Here is a 22,289-nt window from a genome sequence, read left to right as displayed (position 1 = left end):
TCTGGGCCACATGGTCCCAGCAGCACCTCGCTCTCCGCAGGCCACGCCCTTGACGCTGCTGCCCGTGAGGGGATAGTGGGCAGCGAACAGCCTGAGGATCCGCTTGTCCGGGTCCAGCCACCGGGTCATCTGGAAGTCGCGTCCTCTCTGTGACCTCCTCCAGCAGCATGCTGTGGTGCTTGACACACGCGTGACATGCGTCCACCGTTACGGTGCCGTGCAGGATAGTGTCTCTGCTCTCGAAGTCCTCTGTGCTCAGCCTAGCCGTCCCTCCCCCTCACCGTAAACTTTTTATTTGCAATTGCAAGGAAAAAGACACCAAAAGCAAAGGAAAAAGACAAATAAAAACCAGCGGAATTATTTTCAGTCTATATCACAGAAGAAGGGTTATTATCCCTAAAATATAATAAGCTACTAATGGCACAGAAAGTAAAGGCCAAAAATCATATTTAAAGGGGAGAAAAGGACGAGAGAATTAGACATCACACAGAGATGAAATGACAATGGTTCTTAGCCATAATAGAAGATGCTCAGTTTTATTCTTCATAAGAGAAATGAATGCAAATTAAAACTATAGTGAGACTGTTTCTGACCTATGAGATTGCCAAAATCCAAAAGTTTGACAATGTACTTCGTAGGTCAGATTGTGGCAAAACAGCCATTTCTCCCCATTGCCAAGGGCAGCGAAAATCAGCACAGCCTGTAAGGCTGGGCCTTTGATCCAGCCCCACCTCCGGGAATCCGCCCTGAAAGACCGCACTGCAGGTCTTTTTCGCTCCTTTCTGGAGCCCTGGAGCAGTGGCCGGGCCCTGTGGGTGGGCATTCATGCTGCCTGCCGTCTCCCGTCTCCCGTTACAGGTGGCCTAATGATCGCGCGCAGGAGGCCTCGGACCCCGGTGCAGAGTGGCACGCGGGAGTGGCTGCAGAGGCAGGAAAGCGAGAAAGGGAGGAGCATCCGTAGCTCGTCATTTACCCCAGCAAGGCGAGCGACGACGTGAAGTTCTAAAGTCCACTGCACGTGAAAAAGGAGTCTGCGTCACCCAACTGAACCCAAAATGGCAGGGCAAGGAGGGGCATCGAGCAGAGAAGAAAGACTAGAATCAGACTTCTTTGAATATAGCTTGTGTTCGAGATATGACTTTAGAACGTTATAAATAGTTTATAAAATTATAAAGTAAAACGAACTCTAAAATTACAGTAAAATGACGCAAGTGAACCACAATGTGTTCCAGCGGGTAACACAGCCGCACGCGGGGACCTGTTCTCGTGACTTTTGAAAAAAGCACGGGAATTTGCCTGTTCATTTCACAGTGAGATGTACTAGGCCAGGGGGAATAAATACTGTACATAAACAAACAAACAAACTCATTCTGCTGATATTAGCGCTTTATTAGTATTCTGAGCCTCCTGGGCATGGATTATGGGTAAAGCCGAAAGGGCAGTTGCGAAATAGTCCATCATTCCACATACAACCACGATTGTATGTGCATAGAGAAATTCGTAATAACGGAGACGAGGCTAAGGGAAAACTCTGAAACTCTCCATTTGAATCAGAAATACTAGAATGAACTCAAGATGTATTTTGTCTTAAAACTAACATATTTCTTAGCTCTGTCCACTAAAAAATCCTGCAAGCAACAACTCGTTTCAGCAGCAGTACGTACACCAAGCACCCAGACTATGGTCTTGAAAACCTATTCTCACTAAGAAGATTCACGATTCTTTGGGAAACGGCCGAGTCCAAGTTCGGTGCAGGAAGTACACAAGACGAACGTGAGATGTCCTGTCACTCCTGAGAACAAGGACGCGGTCAGTGGTGCAGGGTCGAGGCTGCTGGATTCCGGACCCAGAAACTAACGTCGGGAGGCTCTGCCTTGGCCAGAATTAGGACAATTTGATCATCCAGAGACAATAACTGCATCTTTATTGGTTGGATCAAAACGCATTGAATACATTTAAATTCATGAGTACAAAGTGACGCCCCAAAAAGGAAGGAGATTAACCGAGGGCTGTTAGAGGAAGCCCGTGGACCACCTCATCCAGGAAAACGATGAGTTGAAAAAGGATGAACACAGCGATTCGCTGGCTGCAGTCTGAACTGACCTGTAAACTGGCCGAGTTTCCCTTTAAATGAGTATCTCACCTCAATGACGGAGGACTGGAAGACTGTCCAGGTGTGCAACCTCACGTGCATGGTGGGGTCTGGACAGAGAACGGTGGCTGTCACGTCTACCAGCCAGGCAGGCACATGCCACCTGAGGGAAGGACAGCATGACCTACAAGGTGGATTCACCCAAAACCGAACCTGGGTTCGGTCAAACGTCCACATCCAGCCACCGATTTATAGGGAATTCAGAGGACAGAGGGGCACGTTACTCGATGCTGCAGGAGGGAGAGCCCACTGGTGGGTGGTGGTGATGGTCATACAACGATGTGGATGCACTTAGTGCCACCAAATCGTATGCTTAAAAATGGTTAAAAGGGTAAATTTCAGATGTGTATATATTATCACAATAAAAAACAGGTGAGATTAAATGTATCAATATGGTGTTTAGCGGTGAGGTTGCGAACAGCTTTGTACTGTGACCGGGTACTCGCTGAAATGTTCGTCTAAAATGAGGGCAGTGGAGAGAACCCCCTCGCAGAAGCCCCCAGATGCAGGAGCTTACGGCGGGCTAGCCAGCAGGCGCCTGCGGGGTCCAGGAGGCAGGGCTGTGCCGGGGGGGGGGGGTGCGGGCGCCAGAGGCAGCATCTCGGGCGAGAAGAAGCAAGGCCTTCATGCTCGTGTTCTCTGGTTTATCCCCCAGGTGGACGTGACACAAGAAGTGACTCTGCCGGCCAAGGCCCCCGTGCACAGCGGGAAGGAAAGACGCTTCTCCTCATCGGTGCCATATCCATCAGGTCCAGTATTTTTCTCATTTTCTAGCCACAAGCACTCATTTGCACATGACAGCCACACGAAAGACGGTGCATTGGCAGTGACTGGCTCAGGTCTCAGACCCCCTTCCTCCCCACCCGACCCCAGCTCCATGCAAAAGCGACCAGAGAATATATAAGTGAATGAGCGAGGCTGTGGTCCAGTGTTGTTTTACATGTAAATGAGCAGGTGTGGCTGCATTCCAATACAGCTTTGTATGCAAATGAATGGGCGTTTACATGCAAATGCCCACATTACATACAAATGGCCACATTCCTGTGCAGACTTGTATGTAAATGAACAGGTGTGGCCACATTCCCATGCAGATTTGTATGCAAATAAATGGGTGTGGCTACATTCCTCTGCAGCTTTGTATGTAAATGAGTGGGTGTGGCTACATTCCAGTACAGCTTTGTATGTAAATGAATGGCATGGCTGCATTGCAGCAGTGTTTTATATGTAAATGAATAGATGCGGCTGCATTATAGCATAGCTTTATATGTAAATGAATGGCATGGCTGCACTGCAGCACAGGTTTATATGTAAATGAACGGGCGTGACTGCATTATAGCATTGCTTTATATGTAAATGAATGGCATGGCTGCATTGCAGCACAGGTTTATATGTAAATGAATGGGCGTGGCTGCATTCCTGTACAACTCTATTTACCAAAATAGGCAGTGGACCACTCTGGGCCCATGGGCCATAATTTGCTGACACCTTGTCTTTGCAAACGCAGGGACATATTTGCAGTTTTCCAGCCATGACCAGTTATCCACCAGTGGTCCAGCGATGGTTCACTGGTGTGTCACCCTCACATGCCACGTGCTGGCCGCTTCTCCCTGGCCCCTGGCTGGGACTGCCTGTGGTCACGCTGCGGGATGCCCACTGTGTCCTCCTAACTGGGATTGTCGTGCCGAGAACAGCTGACTTCTTCATGAACTTTGTTGGATGTGGCACTGTGATGGTGATGATTCCTGGAGAGATGGCAGATAGTGTCACAGCCCTCAGAGCCCAGGGAGGGGTGCGAGCTGAAGGCGCGGGCAGGCTCGCAGGCAGGGCGAGCTGGGACAGAGCGAGCTACACAATTGCTTTGTGGGTGTTACACGTCTGCACAACTTGGAAGAGGGCTAGAGATCTAGAAGCTTCTCACTAATCTCTCTGAGTGCACTTGGTGTTTGATTTTTAGGATGCAGTCTAGTCTTCTTTCTAGTCACTTGTCATCAGAACTGACAGAATGTAAGGCCGGAAGCACTGGACTTGGCAATGTCTCCTTCTCTCATACAGCACGTACAGAGGGATGAACTTGAGTTTGACTTTTAATATTTAATGTTTTACATGAAGAATCAGGCAGTTGTATCAAACTAGCCAAAACTATGTCACAGCAGGAAATGGTCCCTTCCCTCCAGTGAGTGTCCACGTGTGTTCCCAAGTACATGGCCACGGCAGTCACCATGCTTCTCTCTTCTCCTGCAGGTGGATGGTTTCTAGCCTGCTCCCCAACCCCTCCTCTGCTCGGAGCTGGGCGGCCCTCCTACATGATCACATGACTCTTGATATGGACGCAGTCCTGTCAGACTTTGTTCGGTCCACGGGGGCAGAACCTGGTCTGGCCAGAGATCTGCTGGAAGGTAAGCCAGCTCCTCACCCTCAGGTCCCCCTCTCAGCCTAACTCCCTGCCCGCCCGGTGACGAAAGATTTCTCTTACCTGACAAGGGCAGCACATCTAAAAGAAGGTGATAACGATGCAATTATTTTTGTTATCTTGACTTCATTCTGGGTATGGAATAAATCACTCAGCTCTATAGCAAACATGCAGAAGGCATTAGCTCAGTTTTGCTTTGCATTAAAGCTTCTAGATAATGAGTCAAAATTTATCAGGAATTACTTTTTTAAAAGAAAATATATTCACTAGAGCAGAAATTATGGAATATTCCAGAAAACACTTTCAGTGGAGACCTAAGCTTCTTGTCTCTCCCTTAGCTGAGACAGAAATACTTTAAGACAAAGTTTTTGGTTAAAAAACAAACAAACCCACGCCTTCTAGCCAGTAAAATTGGTGGTAATAATTCACAAGCTCGAAGGCAAAATTCTTCCTTGACCTTTTAGAGAAGGTGTCATTTGCTACATAGTCCATACATAGAATGATTCCAGATATTTATTCAGTTATAATCACAATAGACTAACAGGTAAGGTTTAATTTCTGTCCCATTCTCCAAAATGGATTCACTTCGTATGTTTTTAAATTTTTCGTATGTAGTGGGGTAGAGAAGAGGAAGAATGGCTGGCCCTGTTTTTCTTCCAATCTGTGAAATCAGTCTAGCCATAATCTTAGGCCTTTTTTAGTTTTCTTGTAAACATTTTACAGTTTTTAGAATACATGTTATGGTTTGTTAGCTTTGTATTTATGGGACTTTTTTTGACTATTACGAATGGTATTTTTTTAAATTTCAGTTTCTAATTGTCCATTGCTAGGATAGAGAAATATAAATGATTTTTGTGCGTTGCCCTTATACCTTGCCATCTTGCTAAAGTCAATTAATTACTTGTTGTCGGATGTGTGTATGCACGCTCGCCTTCATGCATGCGTGCGTGCACATGCGTGTGTGTGTGTGTGTTCCTTGGGATTTTCTGCATAGATGACCATGTTTTCTGTGAACGTGGAGAGTTTTGTTCTCTGGTTTGATTTTCCTGACTCGCCACGTTAGCTGGGACTCCCTGTGAGAGGCCAGATGGGAGGGGGCCTCGTTTGTGGTCGCGGGGCCGGTGCTCAGACTCCTAGTCCTGGTTTGCTGAGCGTTTTATGGTGAATACGTGTCAGGTTTTTTCAGATGCGTTTTCTAAGTCAGTCAGTATAAGCAAGTCCGTTGATACATATCTTCTTTAAACTGCTAATATAATAGATTACATTGACTGCTTTTGAATAATAAATCAGTCTCCTGCCATATTTATTTACGGATTTTTCTGCTCCACATTTTTCTCCTCTCCTCTGGGACTCACGAGACGGGTTCCAGAGTATGTTTTTGTCCTGTAGGATGCTACAGCTACATTCACCTTCTTCAGCCTGTTTTCTGTCTGTTCAGAAGGATTTCTGTTGATCTGTTTATAAACGTACTGACCCATCTTCTGGCACCTTTAGTCCGTTGCAGAGCCCATCCAGTGAGTTTTGGTCTTTATGGGGGGAGGAGGTTGAGGGTTTTTTTTATTTCTAACATTTCCACTTGATTCTTTACACCTTTTGTTTTTTCACTGAGACTTTCTATAGTTTTCAAGAGTGTTCTCTCTTACTTGCTGGAAAATATTTCTAATAATGCTTTAAAGTGTTCGTCAGGTGATTCTGAGGTCAATTTTATCCTAGCATTGCTATCAAGATTTCTCTGTTTGTTGGTTTTGATTTGGGGTTGTTTTATTTGTTTGTTTTTTGTTTTTTGTATGCTGAGTAAATTTGGATCGTGTCCTAGACATTTTGAGTACGATGTTTTGAGACTGACTGAGGTTTGTCTTATGGCAAATATCATTATTTTTGTTCTAGAAGGTAATTGCCCTGTCTGAGCTCAGACCACAAGTTCAAAGTTCCCTAAAACTTCCGTAGACGCTGGTCCCAAGGCCCAGTCTTAAGAAATGCTATGTGGCTGTGCCGCACACGTGTACCACCTAGTGGCCAGTCGGGGACCTGGGCCTTGGCCTGTCCCATGCTTCACGACCCAAAGTCTCCACACCATGTAGGGTCAAACCCACACGTGCGGCTCAGGGCTCAGCCCGGCGGTCCGCAAGCAACCGAGGGATGCTTCGCCGACCTCTTGCCTCTCCGTACTGTCCCCAGTGGCTCTGGACTCTGCTTGGCCAGTCTCGCAGCAAGCACATGGGGTCTCCGTGGACCCCGCCCCACTGCACCTGATTTCACTGCCCACCTCGGAGCTGAGTGGTCAGAATCCAGAGAGAGGAGCGGTGGGGTTCACCTTGGGGGCCACAGCGCCTGTCAGAGAGGACATGTCCCCTGCCTCCCCGTTTCGATTTCCTGCCATCCCTTACTGCTGTCACAGAACCACTTGGGGTCTGAGGCACCAGAGACCTGAAAAGTTACTTTTAAAGAAAAAAAGGGTAGATAAGGTACACTTGCACCCCCCCACCCTGAACGGCCGGGCCCCCCTCCTGATCCCCGGGCTCGAGCGAGGGCTGCGTCCACCTCAGAGGCCGGGCCGGGCTTTGGGCCACACCGGGAGCACGGCACAGGCGTGGGAGGCCACGGCGCATTCAGCGGGGACCTTCCTCTGCGGTCTGCCTGCCCTCGTTCACTCTCCGAGTCCCCAGGGCCGTTCCCACACCTCCTGCCCAGGTGTCACAGCTGCTTCTGGGATGGGAGATGGGGTGGGACATCCTTGCTCCATCGTGCCCAGAACTGGGCCCCGCCCTCTGCTTTGATGAGTGGGAGGTCTGTGGTCACACGCATATAGTGGCCCTTTAAGTTGTAAGCATCACTTGGGTCGAGAGTTTTCTAAAAGCTAGAGTTTTGGAGAATGAAACCTTTTTATTGTGACCTTTCCAAGGGTAAACCATCGCAGCGATGGCAGAAGCCAGGTGAGTGGTGCGTGGGCCCCCTCTGCACTCTTTTATTTTTAGCTTTTTGTGAGTGTTTTTAATTAATTTCTCTCACAATACAAAGCAAAACGCACACACATAATGGTGAGAAGCACAGCTCAGCGAGGGAGGCCAGTGAGGAGACGGAGCCTGGGTTGGTAACGATCCTGACAAGAGGCAGGACGGGGACAGCAGGACACAGAGAGGCAGAGACGGCGCGGGAACGCGGAGCCGCCTCCCGGGGCGCAGGTGTGCCCTCACCCGGCTGCCTGCCTCCTTCACGCGCACCCTTTGCATGTCGGCAGAGCGGTCCTCCTGAACAAGCTTGATGACTCCAAATCCTGTGACGTCCCCCAGAATCACCTGCTGCACGCGGCACTCAGGTCCCTGTGGCATCTGGTCCTGGCCCCCCGCACGCCGTCACCACCCTGTCCTCAGACACGCCACCCCCGTGCCGCGCTTAGGCGCCCTTGTCATGCTGCCCCCCCACACACACACTCCGTCTCATCCTCAAAGTTCTGCCCCTCCTCCGAGCTGGATCGTGAGCCTCACGGTGTCCCCCCAACATCGACACAGGCTAGTCCCACAGTGGCATGGTTGGGCTGCTGGGGACACGGCAGTGAGTAACCAAACAAAACCCTCATCCTCGCGGAGACAGACGATAACCAGCCTAAGTAGGTTTTGTAGTACCTCAGTTGTTAGCACTACAGAGAAAATTATACCACAGGGAGGAGGAAGGGGACATGGGTGTGACTTTAAATTGGGGCTGGCGGAGCAGGCCTCACTAGTTAAAAAATGGAATCTGAGCGAGACCCAGGGCATCAGACAGGGAGCCATGTGGCTGTCCGGGGAGAGAAGTTTCTAGGAAGAGTGGGAATCACTCAGTCGCTCACTGCCATCCCTCAAAACTTGGTAGATTCTACTGTAACACATATCCGATCGTTGTTTATTTTATAATTAATCATGTACGTATTTTCCCCATTTAATCGGAAGTTCTCAGAAGCAAGACAACGACAGCGGCATGCGCGGGGATCGTGACCCGCCGCACACTGAGCATGCTGCCGCTCACCCACGCAGTGAATGAGAAAATGCTAGACTTCCCATTTTACAGGCAAGAACACCAAGGCCAAGCAGATTCCCTGACATTCCACACAGAACACAGCGGCGTGAGCATTTGACCCCAACAGTGTCACTGAACGCCAGGCTCCTTCTGCAAAGCCATGTCACGGACCAGTGATCGTCACTCTCACCGTCCTGGCTGTAGCGGCGCGTCTATGCCGTAGGCACTAGCATGGCAGTCGTTAATCACCAAAGGGCCGTTTATTAACCCATTTTACGATGTGGCTAATTACCTTTTCAAATGAAACATTACTTCAATGGACCACACACCGTTCAAAAGACAGAACTAGTAGCTAGCATCCGTGTGCCGACGGCGTCTTGGTTGGAAGGTTTTTGAGTGGGGGCCAAATACGTGAGTCATTTATAAAACGTCAGGTCCCTCCTCAAAGGAAAAGCACCCCTCGCGCTTTCAAGGTAATTGCGAATTTTAGGCCTTGTGGCTCCGCCGAGGTATTCTCACACATACACACACGTGGCTCACTTTTGTTGGTGCCCATGGGGAAAAATACTCCAATAAAGCAGCCGGTCGCACTTAAGAACATAAACCAGAAATGAGCATGTCACGTGTCCCTAATAGAATCGCCCACAATCTTTGAGAAATTGGCAAAATTAAGGAAAATGGTGCCAACTAAGTTAAAAAGCATTGTCCCCTGCCAAAAACAAAGACTCACGTGTGCGTGTGTGTGGCTGTCCGCGTCTCCCGGTTGCGGTGGCCCCTCGAGGGCTGATGCACTCCGGGCTGCTGGCGGGGACACCCGCTCCCTTCCGTCCCGGCCCCTGGGGTTGGAGTCTTGGGCTGGGACGTGGCAGCCGAGGCACCTCTGGTCCGGCTCGCACAGGCAGCAACTCCAGTCGTCTGCTGGTCACAGTGCTCGGAAATCCTGTTAGCGTTTCCTTTCAGCCTTTGGAAGCGTTCCCACGGTGTGGGGACAGATAGCAGCTGCTGAAGTGCAGGACTGCGTGGTGCCCCAGAGGGCACACCCCAGAAATGGGGGAGGAGATGGAGGTGACGAAGGCGCAGGAAGCAAGGATGGGTTCAGTAAGAGTGTGTCACACCGCCAGCAGCCAGCCCGGGGTCCCACGCACAGCAGGCAGACGGTGGCCCATGGGGCGTCTAACGGGATGATGAGAGGAAGTCGGGAGTGGTGGCAGAGGCTGCGGGTGCCAAAGGGCGTCTGCCTGGTGACCGGCCGGTGGCCACTGTGGACCAGGTCTTAGACACTCCAGAAACTGAGCCTGTTGGAATTAGAATGAGAAATAAGGGTGTCCCCAATCCCGACAGGCCAGGGACGCGTGGCCAGAGGCCTCTTCCCTGTGGTCCACCCTGAAGCCGTCCATGCACGTGGCACACGCCTGACGAGCAGGCTTGCCGCTCCTGCCGGCCCGTCTCGCGCTTCGACAGGTGCCGCGAGCGAGTCCCACGTCCTCTAGAGGGACCGAAGCCGCGCCCTGGCGACCGCGTCCTCAGCGGAAGCTGGAAGCTGGAGGAAGGTCTGACAGCCTCCGGCCAGCGCTGGAGCCATCTCGGCGGTGTGTTTAGATACTGACATGAACCCACTGGCGGCCGTCCTGGTCTCACTGACGGCTCTGCCAGGGGCCCGAACGATTAACGAAAATGATCAAAAAAGAGGCCTTCCCTCAGGCTCCGACCTCCGGCTCCTCCCGTCCGGGCCCCGGTCAGGAGCACGCCTTCGCGTTAGGCGGCGGGGTGTGTCCAAATACTCTTGTAAACAAGCCGAGGCCCAGCCGGACATGCGTGGTGAGTGTCCTTCCGTCAGGCTGGTCAATGAGGTGGAGCCGACTTCCCTCTTTTCCTGTCCGTTAGGGACGACTGTGACTCCAGGTGCCATCGCTGACCTATTTTATTGGCTTTGCTTAAAAGGATGTGTCATCTTGGCTGCTCGAGATTAAATGCTTCCTCTCTGGAAAGCCGGCCACTTGCTTCACAGAGTCCCTCCCAAGGGGTGTCCTCTGTTTCTGCGTCTGCCCAGTGGTGACGCGTCGGACGAGCGCGTGTACACGCCGTGCGCGGGCGGCACACAGGAGCCAGAGAGGGCGGTTACGGCACCCGTGCAGGCTGCAGCTTCCGCCTCATCCCTCTTTCGGGGACCCCACGGCCGACGTCGGCCGGGGAGAACCCGGCGCACCACGGATGTGGCTGGATCATGCCGGGCTCACCTTCCCGTTCTCGCGTCCCAGCGCCTGGAGAGCCAGTTTGTAGCGTCGCGGTGCGCGTGCGTCGTCGCGGTGCGCGTGCGTCGTCGCGGTGCGCGTGCGTCGTCGCGGTGCGCGTGCGTCGTCGCGGTGCGCGTGCGTCGTCGCGGTGTGCGTGCTGCGTCACAAGGTGGCGTGCTGCGTCACGGTGCGGCGTGCTGCGTCGCAGTGCGTCGTCGCGGTGTGCGTGCTGAGTCACAGGGTGGCGTGCTGCATCATGGTGCAGCGTGATGCATCGTGGTGCACGTGCTGCGTCACGATGCGTCGTCGCGGTGTGCGTGTTGCGTCACGGTGCGGCGTGCTGCGTCACGGTGCGGCGTGCTGCGTCGCGGTGCGCGTGCGTCGTCGCAGTGTGCGTGCTGCGTCGCAGTGTGGTGTGCTACGTCGCGGTGCGTTGTCGCGGTGTGCGTTTTGCGTCGCGGTGCATGTGTTTCGTCGCCGTGCGCCATGCTGCGTCGCGGTATGTTGTCACGGTGCACGTGTTGCGTCGCGGCGCACGTGTTGCGTCGCGGGGCGCCGTACTGCGTCGCCGTGCGCGTGCGTCACCGTGCGCCGTGGGCCTTCGTCGTCCTGATGACCGCTTCGACTGCTCTCCGCGGGTTGTCGTGAGGTGTGCGTGCTGTGTCACGGTGTGACAGCTGTCAGCGCGGCTCCCCCTTCCTCACGCATGGCTGATTTTGTTAATGACAGTGAGGCCGGGCAGGACAGATGCCACCGCTTTTCATTCTAAATTTGGACCAAGGGTGAATCATAGCAGACTAACAAGCGCAAATGTGTAAAACTACGTACTTGTCTATATTTGTATTTATAAAAGTGCTTGTTTATGGTTTGTTCTGAATTAATAGCTTTTGAAAATCAAATCTATTCTGAGTGACCAGCTTACATGTGACATGGTGCAAAACCCAATACAAAGTAAATCCAATAAGACATACAAAGTGTTTGCAACTTGGTACAAAAAAGTGACATTTTAAAGTTTCTTGCTAAAGTCTGACACACTTGGAAATGGAAAGAATTGAAAGCATGCAGCCTAATGAATTATAGAGGGCAGCCACGGCGGCCATCAAATCAGAACCTCTGGCTTCAGCAGCAGCCACAAGTCCCTGCCCCCCCCCCTCTCCTTGTCACCTGTCTGCTCCCCGAAGGTGATCACAGCCCTGGCTTCTAGCATCTTAGTTTCTCCTGTTCTCCGTACACGTGGAATCATACAGTATATATTCCATGGGTCCTTTTTGCATCTAGATGAGAGAGACAGAATTAGAGAGAAGAAAGTCTTGCCAGGCATATTGGTTAAGCCTTTTAAAAAAGTTTAGCTTTATTAATTCTCTTTATTGTTAGTTGCCTATTGTATTTAGTACCGGTTTTATCTTTCTAAACTCTTGATATACTTGGTTATAGATCTATCATCTTACTATTTCTTTTTTCTTTGTCTTATCTATTCTTCAATCCTTTTTTCCCTTTCTTCTGTTATCTTTTGGTTAAATTTGCTAATTTTAAAACTATTTTATATGGATACTTAAATCTGGGGCTGGCAAATTTCTGCAGAAGGACAGGTCGTATGAACGTTAAGTTTTGCAATCCACGTACAGTCTCTGTCGCATACTCTTTTTATGTTTAAAAATATAAAAGCTGGTCTTAGCTCGTGCACCATACAAAAAAACCAGGGGGGCCAGGATTGGTGTGCGGGCCAGTGACTTGCCAGCCCCCAGTGTAGAGTACTGATGTTCCGTTCATCCTCTTCTTGAATATTTATATTGAAGGCTGTACATTTCCATTAAATTCATAAGCATTGGAGGGTTTTCTGATTACCCTTTGTTACTGATTCTGTCAGACCCGCACCCAAGATAAGGTGAGCGTGAGCCCTGATGAAACAGCAAGCCAGCTCGGATCCGGTCTCTTATTTCTATAGACAGAGGAGGGAGGAGGAGCCAGGGGTCTGGAACCTTGTCCCACACCCGAAGGGGTGACACTGCCACACAGAGGCCACACGTCTGAGCACAGGGACACCCGTGGCCCAGCAGCCAGTTCCTGTCCTCACCGTCACCTGCCTGTCCCGTCAGCTTCTGAAGGCGCTTGGTTGAAATCTCCAACATGATTATGGACTTGTATGTTTTGCCTTTATTCTCAATCAGCCCTTGATTTATACGTTTTGAGGTTAAGTGCATTTAGTCTCTTCGTATCTTCCTGCTAAACTGATCCCTTTATTGTGACAAACCTTTCTTTATTAAAATTCTGGGGTTTTTTAGTCTACTTGTCTAACGGATTTCCACGTTAGCTTTCTTTTGGTTAGCGTTTGCACAATATATTTTTCTATCTTTTTGCCTCAACCTCTCTGACACCTTGTATTTAAGACGTAGCTCTTCTGGGCAGTATGTAATTAGGGTTGTTTTCTCAACGCAGTCAGGTCGTCTGCCTTTAATGTGGAGCACGCAGGGCACCCACGCTGGGTGTGGTAAGTGCATCTATTTGGTTAAAGAGCCAACATCTTACTGTTCCTTTTACATTTGACTTGCGTTGGTTTTTTTTTTTTTTTTTTTGGCCTGTTTTTCCTCGTTCTTGCCTTATTTTGTAAAAATTAAAAACTTTTACAATTTAATTTTCCCTCTGTAGTTTTGTAGCCTTACAGTCCTCTGCTATTTTTGGTAGTCGCTAAAGAGATTACAGCATGCATCCGTGACAATAGCGTGTCCTTTAAATTAGTACTTCTGCCCCACGTCAGTGAGTTCAGCACAGGACGTGTGATTCCGTACTGCAACTAGCCAGAGGCTTGCGTTGGCTTTTGAGAAAAGGAAAGGCTTTTACTTGTAAGTCGGCCGGCGGTAGACAGGAGGCAGGCTCGGCCTGCGGATCCGGGTGCCGGGGCTGTACGCTTTGGTGCCAGGTCTCGTTAGAAACCAGACGGGACCAGTCTGAGCCGGTTCTGCAGTGACATGACTGTCTCGCGTCATCATTTTTGCAGTCAAGGGAATTTCTCAAAACCGTACACGCTGCGTAGCGGCCTTTGTTTACATCTTACTAATCACGTGAGAAGATTCGGTGAATTTCGTTAGCCGTCTACATGCAGACCAACTGGTGTGACGTAGCTCCACACACGACCGGTACGCAGAAGTCACTTCCCGTGTCGGAGGCGTTGGATGTTTTCCCGGCTCTCTGCCTCCACGTGTGTTCGCGTGCGTGTGTCTGTACTGATTCCTCTAAATGCCCACCCCCTGCTGCACCATCTTGTCCCCGAGGCCAGAGCCAGCTGGCCAGGGCTTCGTAAGTGGAGATCGTAAAATAGCCAAGCAAAGTTTCTCACGAGCCCGTGGACCTGGAGCTGTCCGTGTGAGCCGGGGGCTGTTCTGCGTTCGTGCGGGGCTGGGCATGGCCGGCACAGGGCAGCCGTGACGGGAACGAGAGGGCACAAGGAGGTCCGGGGACTGCAGTAGATTTGGGGTGCAGGTCCTCGGTGCTCAGCTTTGTGGTGACCTCTGCCATGGGGACAGCATGCTGCGGGTCCTGCTGCCGCCTGGCGGTGGCATCTGTGGGTCCCCACTGCCGCAGCAGAGATAGTTCAGCGCTGGAAATGTGAGCCCTGTCCGTCACCACTCCCTGTCCACGTGCAGCCAGGCACCGTCTCCGAGGGGCTGGAGCAGGGCCTGGGGCTGTGAGGACAGCCCTGCCCCCAAGCACAGGCAGGCGGGCCCTTCCTTGCAGCGTGGGGCTGTGTCCCTGCTAGAGTTCCTTATGTAATCTTCAGAACGTTTGGCCTAAGGCATAGGTTAAGCCATTTCAGAAAACGAGCCTGAAAAAACAATTGATTGTTCTCCGCCTGCATCAGTGTGCTCCGCGCTCACAGGGCTGGGTGTCGGTGATGGGGGGCAAGCATGAAGGCGCCCCCAGGGGTCTCCTCTGCCAGGAAGCCCCGGGCACCAGCACGGCGTCTAGACTGCTTGTGTGAGTGGTCTTTTGGCATGCAGCCAGGCCTTGGGCTGACCCGGGGGCCCAGAGGAGCAGCTCGGGGTTCAAGGATAAGCGGTCCCGTGAGACTAAACGCACAGCCACAGTCACCACCGCATCTCTGTGTGTCCGGTGTGACCCCCACATTCTTCCCGATCCAGGGGTTCTGCGGCCTGTGGCCGCTGTAGATGGAGCCAAACTACTGGCTGCCTTCAGGAGCAGCGCGTGAGCACACGACAGGACACATGCACCGTGCGGCGTGTTCACGCATACCACTGTTCACCCTACACGCCCACACACGCCAAACACACCACACACGCCACACACGCTACACATCACACACAGCGCACGTGCAGGTACGTTACACACAGTTCACACGCATGCACACAGCACACACGTATTCCACGCACACTCATCTGAGCCCACGTGCAAAACCCGCGTGCCCAGTACGGCCCACGCTCACGCCACCTACGTGCACCGCCCCCGGCCACAGGCGGGCCTTGGCACAGCCCCTCCCCGTCCTCTCTGACCCCCCCACCCTGGGGCACGAGGTGGACAGCAGTGGCCTCACCCAGGCAGAAGAGGGAGGGGACCTCTACATGTTTCAGTCAGGACCGAGACCTCGAAGCATTTACATGTGCAAACACCTCGGCTTTACAAGTGTGTATAGCGAGACACCTGTAAACCTTGACCTTGACCTTCGGCTTCATATTGTATGTACAAACTGCTTCGATTAGGTTACACCCTACAATGTGAGAAAAAACCTGTGAAGCTTCTAGAAGGGCATGGCGGTGGGTGCGACCCCACGACCCTGGAGCTGGTGAATGTGTTCCAGAGAGGCCAAAAAGGGGCTCGCTGTGAAAGGAAAACAAACGGGAAGTCGACTTTCATTGAACTCCAAAATTTCCGTTCATCACGGCACCGATAAATATTAATACATCGGAAACACATATCCGACAAAATAGTTGTATCCTGAACATATAAACAACAACTGCAAGTTAATCATAAAAATAAAATAACCCCATAAAAAAATGAGCAGAAGACTTTTGAAAGGAAGGTACGCGAATGACGAGTAAGTACATGACAAGATTTTCCAATCCGTCAGCAGGGAAATGGAAATTAAGACTCAGTGAGGTATCACTGTGCGGCCACCGCAGTGGCTCAAGCTAAGAAGGCTGGCCATCCACACTGGCTGGAGGACGGAGGACAGATGTCGCCGTCGTCCGCTGCCGTGAGACAGCGAAACGATAAAACCACTTTGGAAAAGAGCTTGGTGGTTTCTTACAAAATTAGGGGTACGCTTTCGCCTCGATCCAGCAATTCTGCTGCTGGGTATTCACTGAACAAAAACGAAAACAAATGTCCACACCAGCCTGCGCTGGAGTGTTCGCGGCAGCTCTACTTAGAATCACCCAGATTTATAAAGCACCATGACACCCTCCAAAAGCGGCCGGACAGACCCACTGTCAGGTGTCCGTGCCACGGGATGCTGCTGGGGACGCAGACGGCAGAGCTGCCGAGGCGTGCTGCAGCGAGGTGGCTCTCAGGGACCCTAGCCCGGCAGGAAGGCCACACGCAGAGGGGACGTGTCGTGTGACTCCACCGAGACGGGCCGTGCGGTGAACGAGGCTCCGAATAGGCCGCGAGCCTGCCGCCCCCCGCCCCTGGCATGCAGACCCCGCCCTGGGCACTGCCACCAAGGGACCGGGCAGACGGAATCGGGGGGCCTGTCAGCGCTGACTGAGCAGGAGGGGTCCAGGGTCACCTGCGTGGGCCCCGCCGCCCCTTGGAAGTAAACAGAAGCGTCAGGGAGATGAGGGAGGGGAGGCGGGAGCAGTTCTCGGCGTGGCGGGGACACGCCACCCCTGCCGGCCTGAGGAGGAAGGGGACACAGGCCATGACAAGGCGGCCTTCAGGAGCCGACTGCCGCCTCTGCCGACGGCCCTCGAGGAAATGGGGCCCTGTGCTACGGCGCAGGGTGCTGAGTCTGGTCACCGCCGGATGGCCCCGGAAGCGGGGGCCCGGCTGGTGGGGGCCCCGGAAGTGGGTGCCCGGCTAGGGCCTGCATTCCTGTCAGCACCCGGACCTCGGCCTCGTACGACGCGCTGAGAAGCCAGCCAAGCCCGCCAGCCATCGGCCGTCCCAGGCAGGCGCCGTCTGAGGCCACTCTGTGTGTGACGGTTTGTCACGTAGCCGCAGCAGGAAACCTCTGCTGTGGAGGGACTGACCGCGAAGGGCGGGACAGCCTTCTGGGTGTGATGGGCCTGGGCCAGGCCCGGACCCCGGCGGCAGTGACGTCTGTGCACTTGGCAGAAGTCGTCACACTGAGCGTCCATCTGGGCCTTCGTTCCACTGTACAAACTGTACCGGGAAGCATCGTAAATTAAATGAAAGCCGTCAGGACTGTCCTTGTGCGGCTGCGTCTCTGCCGGTGGCCTCGTCCCTCTCAGAATAAACTGTGACGGCGGCACACGCCCTGCTGGCCGCCTCGCCCGGCGGGGCCACGGCGGCCACGGGCCCTCGGCCGGCCGGGCCTCGCTGCCCCAAGGACCGGCCCCGCTGTGCTCCAGCAGAGTCCCCTCCGCACGCCGCGGGACCTCGCGCCTTGTCGGGGAACCCGCGGCGCCAACGCCGGAGCAGCATGGCGCGGGCAGAAGCCCAGGGAGACGCGGGGCCATTCACATCCGCTTCTTGCAGAGCGTTTGGTCCCTTCCGAGAGGAGGCTCTACAGCTTGGCGGTTGAAAGGGGCGTGGCGGGGCGTCGAGTTTTGGCTTGTGTGTGTGTGTGCGTGTGCATGGGCGTGTGCGTGTGTGAATCTAAAGACCATCAGGCTGGAATCTAAAGACCACCATGCAGCAGGTGGGCACCCGTGGTGGGCAGGAAACTCTGCGCTGAGAGCCTGTGCCCGAGTCGTGCATCCCTTTGAAAACCAGGAGGTCTGGCGGGAAGCCCACTAGTGACAGCGCTCACGAAGCCCGGGTTCGCAGGCGTGTTTCCTGAACGGGCCGGCGTGCGTGCCCCAACACCGTACTCTCTTGCCGTTTCTGGTCCACAGGCAAAAACTGGGACCTGACAGCCGCCCTGAGCGACTATGAACAGCTCCGGCAAGTGCCCACAGCCAGCCTGCCGCACGTGTTCGCCGAGGGCCGGTGCCCCATGCAGCCCGAGCGGGAGCCGCCGCAGCCTGGACACGAGACGGAACGGCCCTGCCCGCCGAGGCCGGACGACATCGCCCAAGGTACGCGCGGTGGGGCCCGCGCAGGCCCTGGGGGGCCGGGGGTGCAGGACGGGCGAGGTCAGTGCCCCAGCTGCAGGCCGGCCCGGCACCCAGGGCTTCGCTCCTCACGCTGTGGTGCATGCACGCGTGTGCACGTGTGTCATACCTGACTTGTGTCTGTGTCACGTGTGTGTGCTGCAGGCGTGTGGCGTGCTGCAGGCGTGTCTGTGCTGCAGGCGTGTGTGCGTGCACGCCCCAGAGCCACGCTCACGCCCACACGGCTCCTGCCGTCCCCTCTGCCTGCAGAGAAGCGCCTCTCCCGGGGGATTTCCCACGCCAGCTCGGCCATCGTGTCTCTGGCGCGGTCCCACGTGGCGAGTGAGTGCAGCGCCGAGCAGTTCCCCCTGGAGATGCCGGTCTACACGTTCCAGCTGCCGGACCTGAGCGTGTACAGCGAGGACTTCAGGAGCTTCATCGAGCGGGACCTGATCGAGCAGGCCACCATGGTGGCCCTGGAGCAGGCAGGTGAGTCGCCCCCGGCCGGCCGGCTGCGTCCCGTAGACCCCGCTCACGTCAGAGCATGCTGCCCACCCGGGCGTGCTCAGTCAGAGCTCTGGGTGCTCGCCCAGCACCCCCTGAGGACGGGCTCCGCCCCGGGGGTGCAGCGAGAGGTCTCTGGAACGTTCTGTGATTCTTAAAGCCAGTCCCTCCCCCAAGAGGACTCTGCGGCTGCGCCTGCTCCTCGTCTCCCCATCCTGCTCCCCCAGATGTGCCCGGCGAGAGAGAAGACCCCGGGCTTTGAGGAAAAGGGGGACTGTCACTTCCCGAGGACACAGGCAAGTCCTGTGACCTCCTGAGCCTCTGTTTTCCCGTCTGCAAAGATGGGGGCAGAGCGGGGCGGCCTGCGGAAGCTCTGAGTGTCAAGTGCCCCGTTTCTGCGGAGCCGCCAGCGTCCTGCCCGCCCGGCCTTGCCAGCCGCGGGCAAGGAGACGTCAGTCCCGACACCCCTCCCCCCACGCGTTCTCTGACACCGATGGGGAAGCGGTTCGGGGACCGAGCCCGACGTCTCTCCCTAAACGACGAGTTCAAAACAAATGCTGGAAACGCACGTAGGTTCGTCCAGAGACGGAGCAAATACTGTGTCGCTCGTAGTCATTTGCACAATAAGTGTTCGCAAAATCACGTGTTGGGGGATTCCCAGACACGCGGTGGAGACCCCTGTGCCGTCCTGTCCACGGCGGCCCCTGCCACACACCTGCCCCGGAGGCCCCGCCGGCCGGCGTGGTCGGGGGCGCTGAGTGAGCCGGCTGCTTTCAAACCTGGGGCCGCGTCCCCAAAACGAAGCGGCAGCCCTTTGGGGCCGCCCCGGGCCGTCCCCCGGAGAAGCTGGGTCTCGATGCGCTCCTCTTCCCCTCCTCGGGGGGCACAGAGGGGCAGGGGGCCAGCGTCAGCACGGCGAGGCGCCACCTCTCAGTGGGCAGGACCCCCACACACCCAGGAAGTCTTTCCAGGCCTGAGGCCTGGAACTGTTTTTAACAGGGCCTGGCCCCTAAACATGGCTTCATTCATTCAAACTTCTTACGGGGAATTTATCATTTTCTAAACCTCACTCCGGCCCACACATCGGTCCCACTTAGAAGGTAACAAGTCACGACGCAACTTACTTAGGTGGCCGGGGGCGTGGGAGGTTTGATTGGCTTCCAGACCCCCACCCGGGTGACGGCATGCCTGGGCTGCGACCAGGGACGATGCCCGAGCCTCCCACGGCTTTGCAGATGTTGGCAGGAGACAGACCCCTGGGTTGCGGAAGAAGGGCGCTGTCCCATCCAGGGAGACCCACACCAGGGCGCTTTCCTTCATTCATGCGGAAGTCTGCAGTGACGATTCTAAAATACGAACATGACCCACGCCCCGCCGTCCCCCATGGAGCCAAGGCTGTCCCCTCCCCACCATCGCGGAGTGGACGGACCTTCACCATCGCAGGTCCTGCAACTTACCCTTTTTTCCAATCATCTCCTATTATTCACCTCTAATTCGTGAAAGTCAGCCACAAGAGGACAAAAACCAAACCGTGTAGCTAATCTGCATTGATGATGCGATCAAGTGATTTTTCTTATGTAAACTGTTTACATGATGCATTACACTAATTGATCGATTTTCATATTTTGAACCAGCCTCACATCCCTGTAATAAACCCCACTTGGTCATAGTGTATAATGTTATCTCTGCGTTGTTGGGTTCTATTTGTTGATATCTCGTTAATAATGCTGCATCATATTCATGAGAGGTATTTATTTCTCGGTACCTCTCTCTTTTTCGTGCTGTCTTTGTCTGGTTTTGGTATCGGGGCAATACTGGCTGTTTTCTGGAGGAGACAGTGTAGGATTGGTTGTGAGTGTATCTCTTCGTATTGCTTTTTAGTGGTCGTTCAAGGCAGTACATTATGCACACCTGTTTTATGAACGCCTGTGGTGCTGACATTTTACCACTTTTGATGAAGCATATAAACCTTACCTGCCCCGGACGCTCCTTTACCCTCCACCATTTGTAGATGTCTTAAACATTTATTCTGCATCCACTGAGACAGACGACGTTGTAAGTGTTGCTTCCACATTCAGACATAGTTTAGAAAACTCGGAGGGAGAAGCAAAGGCTGCCGTGCTCTCATATTTTTGCTCTCCTCACGTGCGATGCTCTGACATTCCTCCTCTTGTCGTCTCCTCTCTCAGGAACTTCTTCCAGCCTTTATTTTGAGTTATATCTACTGGTAACAAATCGTCTTTGTTTCAAACAAGTTTGTTTTGTTTTGTTTGAGAATGTGTCGGTTTCCCCTTTACTTCTTGAGGATATTTTTGTCGGACATACAAGTCTAGACTGACAATTCGTTTCTTTTACCACTTAACAAACACCATTCCACTTTCCTCCAACCTCCGGTTTCCAATAAGAAATTCGCTGTCATTATCATCTTTTCGGTGGTGTTCCTCTTTAGAAACTTTAGAGGTTTTTTTCTTTGACTTTAATTTTCAGACGTTTGGCTACGATGTGTTTTGGCATGAACTTCATGCCTTTTTCCTGTCTAGAGTTTGCTCCGGTTCTTGAATTCCTATATTTATAGGTGTTTGTGTTTGTTTGCAAAACTTGGGAAATTTTCGGTGATTATTTCTTTCAATAATTTACTCATCTCTATGCTATGTCTCCTGTTCTCTGGGGTCTGGTGACATGAACGTTAGCTAGCCCTTTTGTGACAGCAGTAGGTCTTGCTGAGATTCTGATCGTTTTGAGTCTGTTTTCTCTTTGTTTTTCAGATCAGATAATGTCTACACTCTACCGCTGCGCTCACAGATTCTTCTGTTCGCTCCATTCTGCTGTTGAGCAAAACTAGTTAAAACTAGTCTTCGTGTTTTTTAGTTCCAAGATTCTTATTTGGCTTTCCTCAGTATCTTTTTTTTTCCCCCTTTTCATCTTCTGTGTATGTGAGAGAGACTTCCTATTTCTTTGCTGACCTTTTCTCTATTTTTTATTTTGTCTCGAGCATGCTCGTAACTGCATCTGAAGCGTTTTTATGACATCTGCCTTGAAATCTCTGCCAGATCATTCTAACTCCCATGTCACCTCAGGGTTGGAATTCTTTGATTGTCTTTTCTCGTTTGGTTTGAGATCTTCCTGGTTCTTGGTATGACTAATTTTCACTTGAAAATCCTGCATACTGGGTATTCAGTCACACGATTCTGCGTCTTATTAAATCTTGTGTTTTAGCAGACTTGTGACATCGCTCGGCTAGGTGCGGGAGGCCGTTGACACATAACTGCCAGGCGGGGTGGGAGTACAGGCTCTCCGCTCTGCACCTGGTGAGGGGTGGGCTTCCTGGTGCTGCCGGGCAGGGTGGGGGACCCACGTGTCCTTCATTGACAGGGGGTGGGCTCCCCCTCGGTCCTGGCTCTGCACTCAGGCGGTGAAGGGACAGGTGGTGAGCGACTCACTTTAGCCTGGTGAGGATGGGAGCATCGTGCCCGCCTGGCCTTGGGTGGCAGCAGCTGTGATAGGTCTGCAGTTTATTCGGGGGCATTTGGCCAGAATGGGGCAGTTCTCATCGACGCATTTGCTGTCTCGCTGAGGAAGCCACGGCCTCCCTGGCATTCCGTCTTGGAAGAGCAGGATTCTTTTGGCCGCCATATCTACGGTGGGATTCATGTGGCCCAAGGAACTCGGGGGGCCGTGTCGTTGCCGGGGTCCCAGACGGCCTGACTTCCACCCACTGTTCCATCTTCCCGTTTTTAGACGTAACACCCAGGTGTTTTAGTCGTACA

At 53.1% G+C, this 22,289-nt stretch overlaps 1 protein-coding gene across 1 annotated transcript in view; it reads left to right on the top strand.

The window, feature by feature from the left end:
- Positions 1–22,289, top strand: part of OTUD7A (OTU deubiquitinase 7A) — a 64,177-nt gene that overhangs the window by 24,376 nt on the left and 17,512 nt on the right. Inside the window, 4 exon segments of the mRNA XM_036232067.1 lie at positions 2,808–2,901; positions 4,394–4,548; positions 17,821–18,003; positions 18,289–18,507. Of these exon segments, the coding sequence (XP_036087960.1) occupies positions 4,398–4,548; positions 17,821–18,003; positions 18,289–18,507 (553 nt within the window). The 5' untranslated portion in view covers positions 2,808–2,901; positions 4,394–4,397.

This window comes from Rousettus aegyptiacus, unplaced genomic scaffold, assembly GCF_014176215.1.
Source record: "Rousettus aegyptiacus isolate mRouAeg1 unplaced genomic scaffold, mRouAeg1.p scaffold_m13_p_14, whole genome shotgun sequence".
NCBI lineage: Eukaryota > Metazoa > Chordata > Mammalia > Chiroptera > Pteropodidae > Rousettus > Rousettus aegyptiacus.
Note: the sequence above shows the minus strand (reverse complement) of the source record. Positions and strands in the feature narration are given on the sequence as shown.